Source organism: Equus quagga, chromosome 21 (genome assembly GCF_021613505.1).
Source record: "Equus quagga isolate Etosha38 chromosome 21, UCLA_HA_Equagga_1.0, whole genome shotgun sequence".
Classification (NCBI taxonomy): Eukaryota; Metazoa; Chordata; class Mammalia; order Perissodactyla; family Equidae; genus Equus; species Equus quagga.
This window is the reverse complement of record NC_060287.1, coordinates 41170799-41188683: the sequence shown is the minus strand read 5'-3', so window position 1 is coordinate 41188683 and position 17885 is coordinate 41170799. Positions and strand designations below refer to the sequence as shown.

At 46.4% G+C, this 17885-nt stretch overlaps 2 protein-coding genes across 2 annotated transcripts in view; both read left to right on the top strand.

The window, feature by feature from the left end:
* Positions 1–9128, top strand: part of LOC124231311 (aryl hydrocarbon receptor-like) — a 35300-nt gene extending 26172 nt beyond the window's left edge. Inside the window, exon 9 of the mRNA XM_046648020.1 lies at positions 8998–9128. Within this exon, the coding sequence (XP_046503976.1) occupies positions 8998–9079 (82 nt within the window). The 3' untranslated portion in view covers positions 9080–9128. The remainder of the gene's footprint in view (positions 1–8997) is intronic.
* Positions 9129–9867: 739 nt separating this feature from the next.
* Positions 9868–11810, top strand: LOC124231551 (leucine-rich repeat extensin-like protein 5). Its single transcript, XM_046648344.1, has 2 exons — positions 9868–10775; positions 11364–11810. The coding sequence occupies exons 1-2, from the start codon at positions 9957–9959 to the stop codon at positions 11394–11396; spliced, it is 852 nt and encodes a 283-aa protein (XP_046504300.1). The 5' UTR covers positions 9868–9956; the 3' UTR covers positions 11397–11810.
* Positions 11811–17885: the final 6075 nt, after the last annotated feature.

The window sequence follows — 17885 nt, the reverse complement described above, 5'->3', positions numbered from 1 at the left end:
AACAGAGAGAGTGGGTAGAAAAAAAAAAAATATATATATATATATATATATATATATCAAGAAATAATAACCAGAAAGTTTCCCAATTTGCTGAAAGTTATAACTCCAAGAACCTCAGCAAATTCCGAACAGAATAAATACAAAAAGAAACCACACCAAGGCGTATTTTGGTCAGACTGTTGAACACCAAAGATAAAGAGAAAACTTTGAAAGCAATCTAAGAGAAAAAGTGTTTACATATAGGGAACAGTGATTCAAATTATTGTGGACTTCTTGTCAGAAACAATGGAGATCAGAAGACATTAGAATAATATCTTTAAAGTGCTTTTAAAAATTTTCAACTCTGGGGCCTGGCCCCGTGGCCAAGTGGTTAAGTCTGCGTCCTCCGCTGCAGGCAGCCCAGTGTTTCATTAGTTCGAATCCTGGGCACGGACATGGCACTGCTCATCAAACCACGCTGAGGCAGTGTCCCACATGCCACAACTAGAAGGACCCACAAAGAAGAATATACAACTATGTACCAGGGGGCTTTGGGGAGAAAAAGGAAAAAAAATAAAATCTTTAAAAAAAAAATTTTCAACTCTGAAGTCTGTGGACAGTAAACATATCCTTCAAAAATGATAGCAAATAGAAGATCCAAGATGGCGCCGTGAGTAGTCCTCTTTGTCTCTCGCCCTTCGAGTCTACAATTATTTGGACACTTATCGCTTGACAAAGGATATCCAGACAGCATCTCAGGACGTCTGAGACACCCACGCGACTATACATCGGAAGGCGGATGGACTTTCCTCCGGGAGGATGTGGAAATAGGTGAAAACTCTCCAACCCCGACGGGCAGCCTAGTACCCACAAGTGGCTTTCTTCCAACGGACGCCCCCAGAGGATCTACACACATCTAGGGCAGGAGCGAGAACACAACAGAGGAGCGACGGTGGAAACAGGTGACCAGAACCCTACCTAAACCCCCCGCAATTACTCCTAAACGCAGAGGGAAACTTTGGAGTTGCACACCTGAGCCCGCGGGGAGAGTCTCTCCCCGCCATTGGCGGGGAGACCCAGCCTGGTGCTCGGGGCGCCCGGAGGGTCCCAGAGAGAGACACGGAGGGCACGGAGGTCTCCCAGCTGCCGTTGCCTGCCCCGTGGGACTAGGGATTGCCGGAGATCTCGGAGAGGACCGGGGCGGGGGGAACTTTCAAAGGCCGGTTCTGCGACCCGGAGGGGAAGCGCCGGAGCTCCGCCTGGGCAGCAGACAAAACTCTCTATCTGCCATTAGCAGAGGGGCCACGCCCTGCATTCAGGGCTCCCGGCAGAGGCCCGGAGAGAAGCCCTGAGGGCGGGGCGACCCCCAGCTGCCGTTGCCCGCCCCGTGGGCCTAGGGATTGCCGGAGATCTCGGAGAGGACCGGGGCTGGGGAAACTTTCAAAGGCCGGTTCTGCGACCCGGAGGGGAAGCGCCGGAGCTATGCCCGGGCAGCAGACAAAACTTTCTGTCTGCCGTTAGCAGAGGGGCCACGCTGAGCATTCACGGCTCCGGGAGAGGCCCGGAGAGAATCCCAGAGGGCAGGGCAACCCCCAGCTGCCGTTGCCCGCCCCGTGGGGCTAAGGATTGCCAGAGATCTCGGAGAGGACCGGGGCGGGGGGAACTTTCAAAGGCCGGTTCTGCGACCCGGAGGGGAAGCGCCAGAGCTCCGCCCGGGCAGCAGACAAAACTCTCTGTCTGCCGTTAGCAGAGGGGCCACGCTGAGCATTCACGGCTCCGGGAGAGGCCTGGAGAGAATCCCAGAGGGCAGGGCGACCCCCACGCTGCCGTTGCCCGCCCCGTGAGGCTAGGGATTGCTGGAGATCTCAGAGAGGACTGGGGCTGGAGAGACTTCCAGAGACCCAGCTTAGTAGCCTAGGGGGAAACCCTACAGGCTCACAGCAGCCTTAGGGAAAGCCTCTGCACAGCACCAGTAGAAGGCACCCAGCCGCCAGCCACAAGGCTGGAAGACCCCAGGGCAAAAGCAGCATAGCTAGGTGTACTAACCACAGACTGTAGAAGATGCCAATAGCTCTCCTGCGACCCATAGAGGACAAGTGAGATTTGGTGGGTGCCGACAGCAACGGAGTGACAAATATAAGTGATCCCACCCCTGGCCGCTGGAAAAGCCCATAACACCGTTGCAGACCCCAAGGAGAGAGCACATCTAGGTGGGCTGCAACAGTAGGCACCTGCAGCCTGAAGCCCCCCTGTGACGGCCCCCATGGCAGAGGAGGGAATCCAAAGGGCCACTGTGGCTACGAAGAGGGGCCCAGGCCCAGTTAGCAACTACGGACAGGGTTCCTGGTTGGTGAAGTATAAACAGCTGCTCCCCCCACCGCAGCAGCTGAAACAAGTGAAAGGAGCAACTAAACTCTATCTCCATGCGGAGGCACAAATCAACAACATCAAGCAATATGAAAAAATACATTAAATCTCCAGAACAGAAAGAAAGTAACAAATACACAGAAAACAATCCCAAAGAAAATGAGATATATAACCTAAATGACGATGACTTCAAAACAGCCATCATTAAGATTCTCAATGAGTTAAGAGAGAACTCTGACCGACAACTCAACGAGTTCAGGAGCTATGTCACAAAAGAGTTTGATACGATAAAGAAGAACCAAACAGAAATATTGGAAATGAAGAACACAATAGAGGAGATTAAGAAAAATCTAGATGCTCTGAACAGTAGGGCCGATAATATGGAGGAAAGAATTAGCAATTTGGAAGATGGCAATATAGAATTGTTGCAGGCAGAGGAGGAGAGAGAAGCAAGACTTAAAAGAAATGAAGAAACTCTCCGAGAATTATCAGACACAATTAGGAGATGCAATGTAAGGATTATAGGTATACCAGAGGGAGAAGAGAAGGAGAAAGGGGCAGAAAACCTATTCAAAGAAATAATGGCTGAGAACTTCCCAAATCTGGTGAGGGAGATGGATCTTCAGGTGACAGAAGCCAATAGATCTCCAAACTTTATCAATGCAAGAAGACCAACTCCACGGCATATAGTAGTGAAGCTAGCAAAAGTCAACGACAAGGAGAAAATATTAAGGACAGCCAGGCAAAAGAAACTAACCTACAAAGGAACCCCCATCAGGCTATCAGCAGATTTCTCAGCAGAAACTTTACAGGCTAGAAGAGAGTGGAATGATATATTCAAAAGTCTGAAGGACAAAAATCTACAGCCGAGAATTCTCTACCCAGCGAAAATATCCTTCAAATACGATGGAGAAATAAAAACTTTCCCAGATAAACAAAAATTAAGGGAGTTCATTGCCACAAAACCTCCTCTTCAGGAAATCCTCAGGAAAACCCTCATTCCTGAAAAATCCAAAAAAGGAAAGGGGCTACAAAACCAAGAGCAGAGGAGATAAGTAGAAGGACAACAACAGAGAGTAGCAGCTCTACATCAGAACAGATTAAACCATGGGACGAGAAACAAAGGAAACTGAAGAAAACCGGAAAACAAGACACAAAATGGGAGTGGTAGGCCCCCACGTCTCAATAATCACTCTAAATGTAAATGGATTGAACTCCCCAATCAAAAGACACAGAGTGGCAGGATGGATCAAAGAACAAGATCCAACAATATGCTGCCTCCAGGAAACACACCTCAGCCCCAAAGACAAACACAGACTCAGAGTGAAGGGATGGAGAACAATACTCCAAGCTAATAATGAACAAAAGAAAGCAGGTGTCGCTATACTAATATCAGACAAGGTAGATTTCAAAGCAAAACAGATAAAGAAAGATAAAGAGGGACAGTATATAATGATAAAAGGGACTCTCCACCAAGAAGACATAACACTTATAAATATATACGCACCCAACACAGGAGCACCAAAATTTGTAAAGCAACTCTTAATAGAACTAAAAGAAGACATCAACAACAATACAATAATAGTAGGGGACCTCAACACACCATTAACACCAATGGACAGAACATCCAGACAGAAAATCAACAAGGAAATAATAGAATTAAATGAAAAATTAGACCAGATGAACTTAATAGATATATATAGAACACTTCATCCAAAAACAGCAGGTTACACATTCTTCTCAAGTGCACATGGAACATTCTCAAGGATTGACCATATTTTGGGAACCAAAGCAAACATCAATAAATACAAGAGAGTTTAAATAATATCAAGCATCTTTTCTGATCATAACGCTATTAAACTAGAAATCAACTACAAGAAAAAAGCAGAGAAAGGTGCAAAAATGTGGAGACTAAACAACACGCTTCTCAACAAACAATGGATCATTGAAGAAATTAAAGAAGAAATCAAATATTATCTGGAGACAAATGAAAATGAGAACACGACATACCAAATCATTTGGGATGCAGCAAAAGCAGTCCTAAGAGGGAAATTCATTGCAATACAGGCTCACCTCACTAAACAAGAAAAAGCTCACGTAAGCAACCTCAAACGACACCTAACAGAACTAGAAAAAGAAGAACAAACAAAGCCCAGAGTCAGTAGAAGGAGGGAAATAATAAAAATAAGAGCAGAAATAAACGATATTGAAACAAAAAAGACAATAGAAAGGATCAATGAAACAAAGAGTTGGTTCTTCGAAAGAATTAACAAAATTGACAAACCCCTAGCCAGACTCACCAAGAAAAGAAGAGAGAAATAGAGAAATCGCAAATTAATAAAATCAGGAATGACAGAGGAGAAATCACAACAGATACCAATGAAATACAAGAGATCATAAGAGAATACTATGAAAAACTATATGCCAACAAATTGAACAACCTGGAAGAAATGGACAAATTCCTAGACTCCTACAATCTCCCCAAACTGAATCAGGAAGAAATGGAGAATCTGAATAGACCAATCACAAGTAAGGAAATAGAAACGGTAATCAAAAACCTCCCCAAAAACAAGAGTCCAGGACCAGACGGCTTCTCTGGAGAATTCTACCAAACATTCAAAGAAGACTTAATACCTATTCTCCTCAAACTGTTCCAGAAAATTGAGAAAGATGGAGAACTCCCTAACACATTCTATGAAGCCAACATCACTCTGATCCCCAAACCTGACAAGGACAACACAAAGAAGGAGAACTACAGGCCGATATCACTGATGAACATAGATGCAAAAATCCTCAACAAAATTTTGGCAAACCGATTACAGCAATACATCAAAAAGATTATACACCATGATCAAGTGGGATTTATACCAGGGACACAGGGATGGTTCAACATCCGCAAGTCAATCAACGTGATACACTACATCAACAAAATGAAAAACAAAAACCACATGATCATCGCAATAGATGCAGAGAAAGCATTCGACAAGATCCAACACCCATTTATGATAAAAACCCTCAGTAAAATGGGTATAGAAGGAAAGTACCTCAACATAATAAAGGCCATATATGATAGACCCACAGCCAACATCATACTCAATGGACAAAAGCTGAAAGCCATCCCTCTGAGGACAGGAACAAGACAAGGGTGCCCACTTTCACCACTCCTATTCAACATAGTACTGGAGGTGCTGGCCAGAGCAATTCGGCAGGAAAAAGAAATAAAAGGAATCCAAATAGGTAACGAAGAAGTAAAACTCTCATTGTTTGCAGACGACATGATCCTATACATAGAAAACCCCAAAGAATCCACAGAAAAACTATTAGAAATAATCAACAACTACAGCAAAGTAGCAGGGTATAAAATTAACGTGCATAAATCATTAGCATTTCTATACACTAACAATAAACTAACAGAAAAAGAACTCAAGAACTCTATCCCATTCACAATTGCAACGAAAAGAATAAAATACCTTGGGATAAAGTTAACCAAAGAAGTGAAGGATCTATACAATGAAAACTACAAGACTTTCTTGAAAGAAATAGGCGATGACATAAAGAGATGGAAAAACATTCCTTGCACATGGATTGGAAGAATAAACATAGTTAAAATGTCCATACTACCTAAAGCAATATACAGATTCAATGCTATCCCAATCAGAATCCCAAGAACATTCTTCACAGAAATTGAACAAACAATCCTAAAATTCATATGGGGGAACAAAAGACCGCGAATTGCTAAAGCAATCCTGAGCAAGAAAAACAAAGCCGGCGGAATCACAATCCCCGATTTCAAAACATACTACAAAGCTACAGTGATCAAAACAGCATGGTACTGGTACAAAAACAGGTCCACAGATCAATGGAACAGAATTGAAAGCCCAGAGATAAAACCACACATCTATGGACAGCTAATCTTCGACAAAGGAGCAGAGGGCCTACAGTGGAGAAAAGAAAGTCTCTTCAACAAATGGTGCTGGGAAAACTGGACAGCCACATGCAAAAGATTGAAAATTGACCATTCTTTTTCACCACACACCAAAATAAACTCAAAATGGATCAAAGACCTAAATATTAGGCCTGAGACAATAAGTCTTTTGGAAGAGAATATAGGCAGTACACTCTTTGACATCAGTTTCAAAAGAATCTTTTCGGACACTGTAACTCCTCAGTTGAGGGAAACAATAGAAAGAATAAACAAATGGGACTTCATCAGACTAAAGAGCTTCTTCAAGGCAAGGGAAAACAGAATTGAAACAAAAAAACAGCTCACTAATTGGGAAAAAATATTTACAAGCCACTTATCCGACAAAGGGTTAATCTCCATAATATACAAAGAACTCACACTGCTTAACAACAAAAAAACAAACAACCCGATCAAAAAATGGGCAGAGGACATGAACAGACATTTCTCAAAAGAAGATATGAATATGGCCAATAGACACATGAAAAGATGTTCATCATCGCTAATCATCAGGGAAATGCAAATCAAAACTACACTAAGATATCACCTTACCCCCGTTAGATTGGCAAAAACATCCAAAACCAAGAACGACAAATGTTGGAGAGGTTGTGGAGAAAGAGGAACCCTCATACACTGTTGGTGGGAATGCAAACTGGTACAGCCACTATGGAAAACAGTATGGAGATTTCTCAAAAAGTTAAAAATAGAAATACCCTATGACCCAGCCATCCCATTACTGGGTATCTATCCTAAGAACCTGATATCAGATATCTCAAGAGTCCGTTGCACCCCTATGTTCATCGCAGCATTATTTACAATAGCCAAGACGTGGAACCAGCCTACATGCCCAGAAACTGATGATTGGATAAAGAAGATGTGGTATATATACACAATGGAATACTACTCAGCCAAAAAAAAAGACGAAATTGGCCCATTCACAACAACGTGGATGGACCTCGAGGGCATTATGTTAAGCGAAATAAGTCAGTCAGAGAAAGACGAACTCTATATGACTCCACTCATAGGTGGAAATTAGTATATTGAGAAGGAGATCTGATCGGTGGTTACCAGGGAAAAGGGGGGGGTGGGGGGAGGGTACGGAGGGGGAAGTGGTGTACCCACAACATGACTAACAAAAATGTACAACTGAAATCTCACAAGGTTGTAATCTATCATAACATTAATAAAAAAAAAATGATAGCAAATAAAGACATTTTCACTTTTAAAAGGCTAAGAATTTGTTGCCATTAGGCCTGCACTACAAGAAATGCTAAAAGAAATTTGTTAAGGTAAAGGCAATGATATCCACTAAAACCTTGAACCTTGAAAAAGGAATGGAGAGGGTGGGAGATGGTAAACATGTGGATAAATATAAAAGGTTATATTTCTCCCTTTTTACAAAATACATGTAACTGCTTAAAGCCAAAAATATCACATAGTGTGAGATTTATAACATGGATGTGATATATATGACAACTCTAGTATAAAGGATGGTTATTGGGAGTACATAGACTATACAGTTGCAAGGTGCTTATGTTTTATGTAAGAGTGGCACAGTACTAATTGTAAGTAGACGTTGAAATGTTAAGAGTGTATATTGTAATTCCTAGAGCAACCATTAAAAAAATGCAAAAGATACAGCAAAAAATCCAGTATGTAAATTAAAATAAATTTCTTTAAAAAATGCATGTATCTAGGCAAGAAAGGGATGAACAGAGAAACAGAAAAACAGAGGGGACAAACAGAAAGTGAATAGTAATATAGAAGACCCAAATCCAGCCATATCAATAATTCCATTAAATGTTAATGAATAAAATGCTCCAATTAAAAGATACAGATTGTCAGAATGGATAAGAAAGCAGCAGTCAACAATATGCCTTCTACAAGAGATACATTTTAAAATAATGACACAAACAGGTTGAAAGTAATCTGATGTAAAAAAGATATATAATACAAACAGTAAGCATAAGAAAGCCAGAGTGGCTGTATTAATATCAAAATAGTCTTAAAGACAAAGGGTATGACCAGAGATCTTTGGGTGAGATACCAACTTCTCTAAAGGTCCCTCTAGTGATAGGGTTTCCTGTGCCCACACCGTCCTGGTCAGCTTCTGCCAAAGACACTCTATTTTGGTTCAGTCAGTTTTCCTTTGTGGGGCTCCAAACCAAATGTGGGATTCCAAGTGAAGTCAGGCCAGAGACGGAAGGTTATCCCCTTGCTGAGCCTGGTCTCACGTGACTGTGGCAGCAGCCCTACAGCAGCCATGTCCCATATGTCTTTTGGAAGGGAAGAAGAGGAGGATGGAAGGGAGAAATTGTCTTCCCCAGTGAAAAGCGGTTGCATATGTCATATTTGTGTAATGATTTTTTCTTTTCGAAATAAACTTGAAGTTTAGGGAATTTCTCCATGGATTTTTGGAATACTCATCCCACAAATAAGCAGTTTCCTCTGAGACTATTACAGAATCCAAGATAGAAAGCATTGACCAAGATTTCATTCTCCAAAAGATACAAGAAGCAAATTCAATCTTATGACTTGTTCTTCCTTGGATGGAAAAACCAGAACAGATGATGTCCTGCCCCCTTGCTCACTTGTTCGGTAACTTGGCCACTACTGTCCGCTGGCCAGGAGACCCCTTTCTTGTTCATATCCCCATTGTCACATTTGGTCTTGTGTTTCCTTAACCTCAGGAATGCGGAGGGGGAGGAGCACCTGCACAAGCGGGCCGCAGCTGCCATTCACCTTCACCACAGGGGAGGCCATCCTGTATGAGAGCAGCCCCTCAGGCCCCCTGACCACCCTCCCAGCCAGGAATAGGACCAAGGCAAGGAATGGCCCTGCCACTGGCCAGGGCCCTGTGTACCAGGGCTCTCTCCTTGGAGCCACGATGCAGCAAGATGAACCCATGTACTTGTCCTGCATCACTCCCACCCCTCAAGGCTCACCCTTGGAGAGGTGGGGGTCTCATGACAGATGTGAGGACAAGGAGGAGAAAGAGCAAGAGGAAGACAGCTCCCTCTTGACCCTCATCGAGACCCTGCTGGAGAAGGACATGGAAGAACAGCCCGATCTCTGCTCCACTCTCCAGCACCTGGGGGTCGCCGACCTTGACCAGCATCTGTGGGAAGAGGACCTTCTCAGGGCTGACTCAGACTCTGCAGGGCCTCAGAACTGCTGCCTGCTGCCTCCCAGCCAGAGAAGGGGCCCCCATAGCAAGAAGGAGGCATTTTTTCTTGGCAGAGGGGATGTGGGCTTGCCCTCACTCGCCGGCACAACTGCTCCACAGACCCTGAGGCCACAGTCTTCTCTGGGCCGAGCGCAGCCAGCCAGGGAAGTAACTTCCCCTCAGGACACAAGCACAGTGCCCAGCTACCTTCAAGCACATCCTCACCATTTTCCCATCTCTGGCCCCACACTCCAGAGCCCCCCACAGAGGCAGCTTCAGCACAGCCAGGCAGCACCTGTGGATTTGGAGATATGCCAGAATCCAGCAATATTTTACCTCGGCCCACTGCCTAAGGCCTCGAGTCCCAGCCAGCCTGCTCAGGTGTTTCCGCCAAACCACACACCTTCACTCTCTTTGGAAGAAAATGTCCCCGGACACCTGGCTCAGCCAGGCCCTGGTGTTCTAGATTTTTGCAAAGAATCCATGCCCTGGACACTCAGACACGGCGGTCAGTGTCAGAGGCCTTTGATCACCTCAGACCCCACCTCCTGTGTCAACCCATGTGGCACTCGTCACTTTGTCAGCATTTGGGATTCCCCCATCCAGGGCCAGCCAGTAGTGGTCCCCATGGAGTGGGGGTCAGGGCAGGGAGCAGGGCAGACCCAGCCTGACTCCTTCAGCCACCCGTGTTCAACTGTGGCTGACCCCTGTCTTTCATGGGAAGGGCCAGCCCGTGACCTTCCTCCCAGTTTGTGCAGGGGTCGGCCCCCATCTGTGCAAGGGGCACTGGGTACACCAGAGGACACACCTGGGAGTCGAGAGCACCCACCCCACTCCCTGAGGGGAAGCCAGCTCACAGGGAGCCCTGCCTGTCCTCCCCGGGCACTTCTACAGGAACCCTTGGTTATACCGGGCTCTTATGGTGCAGACCCCAGCCCAGCTGCCAAGCAAGAGCGGTGGGTACCGATGGGGCTGCAGACCCAGGAAACTTACAGGTGGGTGAGAGGACGGGCGCCAAGTGTCCAGCACCCAGGTGGCCGCCTAAGAGACGCCATTCCAGAGGCCCCACAGCTTAGCCCCTTTCCCACCCCTGACTCCAAGGACAGCTCTCCAGGCACTGGCAGCAGCCACAGCGACAGCCCAGCTGAGCCCACAAGGCAGAGCAAGGACAGACTGGCTATCCCAGCCCCAAGTGATGTGAGCAGACTGCAGGGGCAACCCAGCACCACCCTGCCTCACTGCCCTCCTGACCCTGCCTGGCCACCTGCATCCATGCAGAGCAGCCATGACCTCCAGCTCCAGGTAGGTGTTGGCAAGTGGGGCCACGGGCACCTGGGGGCAGCAGGGAGGGGCACTCCACCTCACTGATCAAGTGCAGAGCTGCCGGCAAAACTTGATGGGATAGGGCTTCAGCCCAGCTGGCCAGCGTAGGAGGGGATCAGCGGCCAAGCCAGGCCTGGGCACAGAGTTGTTGTGGGGACACATGGAGGGATTCTGCAAAGGTAGCAGGTCGCTGTCAGTGTTGGTCAAGTGAGGCCAGTGGTGATGGCAGGAATGGCCTTACCCCTGGGAGGACCCTGGTTATACCTGTGGGCCCTCCAGCTGCCATCTGTTCCCCCTTGGTCTCCTGGACCGTCACTGAACCACCTGGACACCTGCATGTAATTAGCCTTGGACGCCCAGAGCTTGAATTGGTCATAGGTGTTTTTAACTTGGCGCCCTCTGCTGCTCTGCTCTGATCCCCATGTGCTCTCCCCTCCTGGCACCACTTCGTGGCCCATGTGCAGGTTACCGCACAAGCACTGCTCATTTGCCAGGTGTTGTGGGGGGACAAGGACCTCCAGGCATGTGGATTCTTCAGATAACCATAACTTCCTTCCTTAAATGCAGATTCCAATGGAAGTCACCCCCGCAGGACTGTGACCCACCGAGGAGCAGATGCGCCTCAGCAGTGTCTGCTGATACAGGTCCTCACGTGGCAGGGATGCCTCAGGGCTCAGCGGGAATGCAGAGCAGTTTCCCTGAACCCAGCTGCCCCATGGAGCTGCATCTGAAGCCCCACACACACACAAAGCTTCTTCTGGGTTTTCCACCCCTTTCTCATTGTGACACTGTCAACCCTCACTTCTGGGCTCTCAGCCTCCCTTCTCTGGGGGCCCTGAGCTCACATCCCTTTCCAATTTTTTGTTCTCCATCTGTTATAGGTTAGAAAATCAGAAGATCAAATTTGTTAGACTTACATCTGAAACCAAAGTAAATAGATTCCTGATTCAAGCCTTGAACTTCCACCTTCTATAAACAAGTATCAATTTCAGAGTCCTTGGACTAACCCCGTCTTCTATAATTTTGTTCAAACCCAATGTTTCCCCTTTTCCTGACAGCAGTGTTACCAAACCACAGTTCCCAGCACCATGGCACCCAGGACTCCATGCCCAAAAGGAAGCACGTTTTCCTCCAAATTCTGACTTAGAAAAGCAGTGTCACACTTTGCACCCCATGTGTGCCGAGGTGATCTGGGGCCTTAACTACTGACATTTTCCCTGGAATTGAAGGATCTTAAACTTTCATATTGCTTGGTTTTAACTTTTTTCTGTGTATGAACTCACATATCTGAAAGCTTATTCTCTGGATCCCAAAGATGTTTTTTGCCTTTATTTCGTTCTGTGCCCTTTATACTCAAGAAGCATACAGAATTCTCTTTGCTTAAAAAGTAACTTCTGAGTCACAAAACCATTAAGAGGAAAGGGACACCATGAGCATACAATCCCCTGGACGTCCCGAAATTTGCCTGGAAGGGGCCTCAGAGCCCTGTGGTTTGGCAACCACATTTCCAAGCTCAGGGCTGAGGATCAGTGTCAAACAATCTGTTTGAGATCAGGGCCATCCAGACGCACGGTTCTCACAGCACAGGGACATGCTGACATGGAGAAGGGATATGTGGCCCTTCATTCGGCACCCCTGAAAGAGGCTCAGCCTGTACCCAGTGTCTTAGGTACAGGATAAGTGGGTCCTCTGCGGAGACTATGTGCAGGAGAAAAGGTATCCTGTCTGAGAGGAAGGCGTGAGGATGCCATGGATGGAAGATCCAGAGAGAGGTACAGCCTTGAGACACAGGGTGCCTGGGGCCTCAGTCTCACAGCAGAGCCAAAGGAGAGAGGTTTGCGAGTCTCAGGGGCTGCTGCTTCTCCTTCCCTACAGGATTCAGAACGGTCGAGGCTTAGGCAGTAGTTCCACTTACTCCTGTAACTTTGAACACAGAACTCATTGTTTAGGAGCTGAAATGGACTTCAGATGTCATCAAGTATGCCTCCACCATCTGACCTGCTCACCACTGTCACCCAGAACCAGGCACACAGTAAGTGCTTAATGAATGTCTGTTGTATGTATGAACAAGTGAATGAGCAGATGAAGAAACCACAGAACTAAGGCGCAGAAGGGCCAGGGGGCCTGCCAGTGCAGAGCCCTATGGGAGGACCCTTCTGACACCACCTTTTCTACCACCACCACTTACCAGAAACTGTGTGACCTGCGCATACAGGGAGTAGGAGGGAAGCCATCATGCTCACTTCACACAGCATCAGATCCGTTGGTTGTTGATGGTGTCGTTTTGTGCATGAGAAGTCTCCACCTTGGACCCTTGGACCCAAAACACTGAGACATCACCGAAGGCCCTGCAGCCTGACAAATGGGAGAAAACAAACACAAAAATATTCACCAACACTCAATAAACCAGAAAAGACAGCCTCCCATTGTGAGGTAAGATGAAATCCTCTGACCTCATGTAGAAGCTGTGTGTGGTCAGCGTCATGTCCCAGTAGACAATGGTCTGCTTGGAGCACTCGTTATGTTTTCTCTGTCCAAAGGAAACACTTTAATCACAAAACAGTGCATGCACTTGAACGCTGAGGCCAGCCTTGACGTGCAGAGCTGTCCTTCTATGGTACTTTCAGCTGTGTCACGAGCTTTATAAAACTACTCAAAACTTCCAAGTGAAGTGCGGGCCCATGCCACATGTGTAACAATTAACAAGCACATCCTGTTTCTCCATGTTGTTTGGTTACCCCTATGGACTCTAATGAAACAGCAACAGTCAATACACAACTCACACCGATATGTCTGGTCTTTCAGTAGTATGGCTGAGTAACAAATCACCCCAAAACTTAGTGGATTAAAATAACAATCATCTGTTTGCTCGTGATTCTGCGATATGGGTGGTTCTTCTGCTGGGGTTGCCTGTGTCGTTCATGTGGCTGTGGTCATCTGGCAGCTCAGCTGGGGCTTTTGGGTCTGAAATGGCCTCACTCACATGTGTGCTAGTTGTCAACCAGGGTTCCTTGGTTCTCTCCTGTGTACTCTGCAGTAAGAGACCAGGATTCTCTGGCTACAGCATGCTCCAAGACGACAAATCCCTCTGCTAAGGAAACTGATCAAGCGAAGTCATATGGCAGAGCCGAGAATCAAACTGGAGGGTGCTCAGGGACATAACGCTGGGAGGGAGGGTTCACTGGAACCCACTAACAGCCATCCCCACCCGCAACACTGCTAGGAGCAGTAATCTCCAGGTAACAGGTGAGTGGGGTCCATCACATCCATCTGAACATGGATTGTTCAGAACTTGCCCCAGAAAATGTTTTATAGGGACCAGTGCACAAAAATCTATTTAACACGTGATGATGCTGGGCTGGTCTTTGGGGCCAGGAGCCCATGGATTGGGAGGGTGGAGAGGGGGAGAGCCTCTGTCCTACCTCCAGGCATGGGGTGATCCTCAGGAGAAACTTCAGTCATGCTAAGCTTGGGCATGGGGCCCTCTGTACCTGCTCCCTGTGGCCTCTCCCTCTTCCTTTGTCTGGAGCCCTTCTTCCCTCCTGCTGCCCCAATCACTGCCATGCCCCTCACCGCCTCCCCTCACATCTCACATCTGGGTGAGAAATCAAAATGAGAGGAGGTGCTAGGTGAGCACCTAACTGAATGGAATCCACAAAGATGGGAAAGGCTGATGGGCCCTCACTCCTCCCTGAAGCACTTACATTTTTAAGAAAGTGTTTGTTGACTCATTGATGTCTCCTTGGCAGACGTTCCAAAATACAACAGTCTTGAGAAGCAGAAGACACTGACCCTAACCCAGCTTCCCTAAACAGTCCTGCCTTTCCCAGAGACTCGTGCTCACATAAAGTAAGGATGATGAGGAGGCAGATGGATATGTGCATTTCAACCACTTGGAGGTCAGCAAGCTCCAGTGAGCTAGGTTCTTTGGGCAGCTGGCCTTCCAGGGGACATGGAGGGCAGGGAAGATGGGAGTGCAGAGGTGCTAGGCAACACCCAGGCTAGGAAGCCAGGCTCACAATGTCTCACTGCACCAGTCACACCCTGTCCCAGTCTGTATCCAAACAAGTCAAAAATAACCACAAGCATATAAACTTATTTAAAAAGTATGCAACCCCAAGTGCTTTTCAAGAATGAGGCTCCTGGCTAATATTGTGAACAGCCAGCTGTGTGACTGCCCAGGGTGACGTCCAAGTTGTGGATTTGTCCTTTGCCTCCGCAGAATGTGCTCATATTGCTCAAAAGCCTTCCGTCTCCTGTGAATTGCACTCTTGTCCCACAAGTTACAGGATTCCCAGTAGGTGAAGCACAAAGCCGTCATCAATACCTTCTATGCAGTTAAATTGTGCCGGAGTGATTAATCATTCAAAGGAACAAAATCAGTCTTCCTAATAATTGGGGTGTACAGTATAATAAAGACTACACTTGGCTTAATTAACATCTTGGAAATAATAACATTTAGTCAAATATAACCCAGGCCCTCAGCAAAATATTATTATTCTTTATTCAGAAACAGAAAATGTGTGTTACATGTCCAATAACATAACCTCTTACTGACGTGATTCATGATTCAGCATGTTAAAGCAGATAGCAAATGTGTGTACATGTGTGTGTTTACAGTTACAGGTCTAACTCATCTTTGGTGAGTGCAGCCTCTCTGATTTCTTTGTATCTGTGGTCTGTGCCAAGCATGAGTTGAGGCAAATGTGTATGTGAAAACTAACCTGACTTGTGGGATCAGATGACTAAACTGTGTTCTTCCTTCTACTGAGTCTGATTGGAAAATAATTTGATGATTGTCCTTCAGGACACCAGAGAGAGTTCCTGGAACATTTTTTTACAACTACCATAATTCAGACTGTGCCTGTGCTGTGAGAGTGCTGCTGTTGACTGATGAAGAGGACTGAAGGGCCACCTGATGACCCAGGCACACGCTGGGGAGGCTAAGTGCTTGATTGCCCAGGGCTGGGATGTGGGGCAGAGTGAAAGGGGAGAGACTGAGCAGGCTTGTGAGGTCATAAACAGTAGTCATGGGTGCTGGAGAGACTGTGCTGTACTTGTTCACCCTTTTCTGGGGTGTGGCACACACCACCCCCTAAGGTACCAGGCTCAGGCCAGCTAGAGAAATGGAAGGATCTTCTTGTATCAGAACTCAAAGGAAAGCCCAAAGACTGTGGCATAAAAACAACCTCCATTGTTGCAAGATTTGTACATATTGACCTGGGAGAGGCTGCATTCAGTTCCCCTCCAGGACTTTTATGAATTGGAAATATGCCCCCGGCTTAGCCAAGGTCATGGGCACCACTCCTTGAGCTTGGGGTCTTCCACCAGGTACATGGGCTGAGAGTGGGGTAGGGGGTTTCTCAGAGGGAATTTGGGGTTCTCTTTTGGGGATTGTCAGAGGGGGTACTGTCAGATGGCATGAACAGAAAACCTGACTCTGTCTGGCAAACCACTAGGGCAGGGGCCCACTAAGTAGAAGCCCAGTGAGTCGAGGAGGCTGTGGGGTAACCCAGTGTTGCTGGAGCTTGTTTGATCCTTGGTGCTGCCCTTTGCAGTGTGTTCGCTTCACTCCAGACAGGTGGCAGTTCCAGAGGCCATACCACAGCTTCAACATGCAGCACAGGAGAGACTGTCCTTCTTTCCTTTGCCTCTCTCTGAAGAGCAAGTAAAATTCCCCCTAGAAGTTCCCAGCAGTTACCTTCCTCCGACCCAAGATGGGTCATGTGCTTGTGCCTGAGCTAATCATGGGTGAGGAACACAGGGAGGATGGGGTTGCCTGGGATTGTCTAGAATTTCCAAGGTAGATTTGGAAGACTCAGCAGTGGAGCTGGGTCCATCTCTCATTCTCAATAATGGCTGCTCAATATAGAAGAGGTGACTGGACCACAGATGGAGATGCCTTGGGCACCCAGGCACCCATGAATCCTCTGAAGGACTTTCCATCTTTGCCATTTGATGAGCTCTGATTCCTGCAGCTGTGCTAGGCCCACAGGTTGCTGCAGGAAACCCAGTGATATAGGAGCTGGAGTCTAAGACTCAGCTCTGAACACGAGGCCTGTGAAAGTCCAGGACAGCTCTCACTCCAGCTCTGATTGTAAAACTCAGTTTTATAAAGTATCAGTATTTCCTAGCTGACCTGTGCAATTCCAGTCAAAATTGCAAGTTTCTCATAGAACTTGAAAAGTTGCTTCAAAAATGTATAAGGCAGGTGAAGGGCCAAGATTAGCCAAGATATCTAATCATAAAGAAGAACAAGGGGCCATGCTTGCCATATTGGCTATCAAGCCTTCCATAAAGCGTAACAATGAGGAGGCTGTGGTGTTGGTGCAGAGGCAGTCACATAGGCCAAAGGAACAGAGCAGGATCCCAGAAACAGACTATGGCATCTATGGAAACGTGATAAAGGGGATTAGAACTGTCAGGAAAAGATAGGTCGTTCAATAACTGGGGCTAAAATGATTGGTTATCTATATGGAAGACAATAAAACTGGGTATCCAGGAGCTGGCCTGGTGGCATAGTGGTTAAGTTCACACTACACTTTGGTGGCCTGGGCTTCATGGGTTCGGCTCCTGGACGTGGACCTACACACTGCTCATCAAGCCATGCTGTGGCAGTGACCCACATACAAAGTGGAGGAAGATTGGCATGGCTGTTAGCTCAGGGCCAATCTTCCTCACACACACAAAAAAAATGGGTCTCCGTCTTATCATACACTAAAATAAATTCTAAATGGAGTAGATAATTAAGAAAGGGAAACTTTTGGAGTTTTAGAAGAAAATATAGGAGGACATTTTTATGACCTCAGGATAGGGAAGAATTTCTTAACAAGACATAAAGAGCAAAAGCAATAAAAGAATTGTTAAAGTCAATTACATTAAAAATTAGTAAACTTTATGCATAAAATATGTTGTAAATACAATGGAAAGACATGCCAATGTGAGAAAACACACTTGTGATACACCTAGCCAAGAAAAGCTAAATATACAAAATGTGGAAGGAATTCATACAAATTAATAAGAAGAACATCTCATGGAAAAAGATACTCCAGGGGCTGACCCCATGGCTGAGTGGTTAAGTTCATGCAC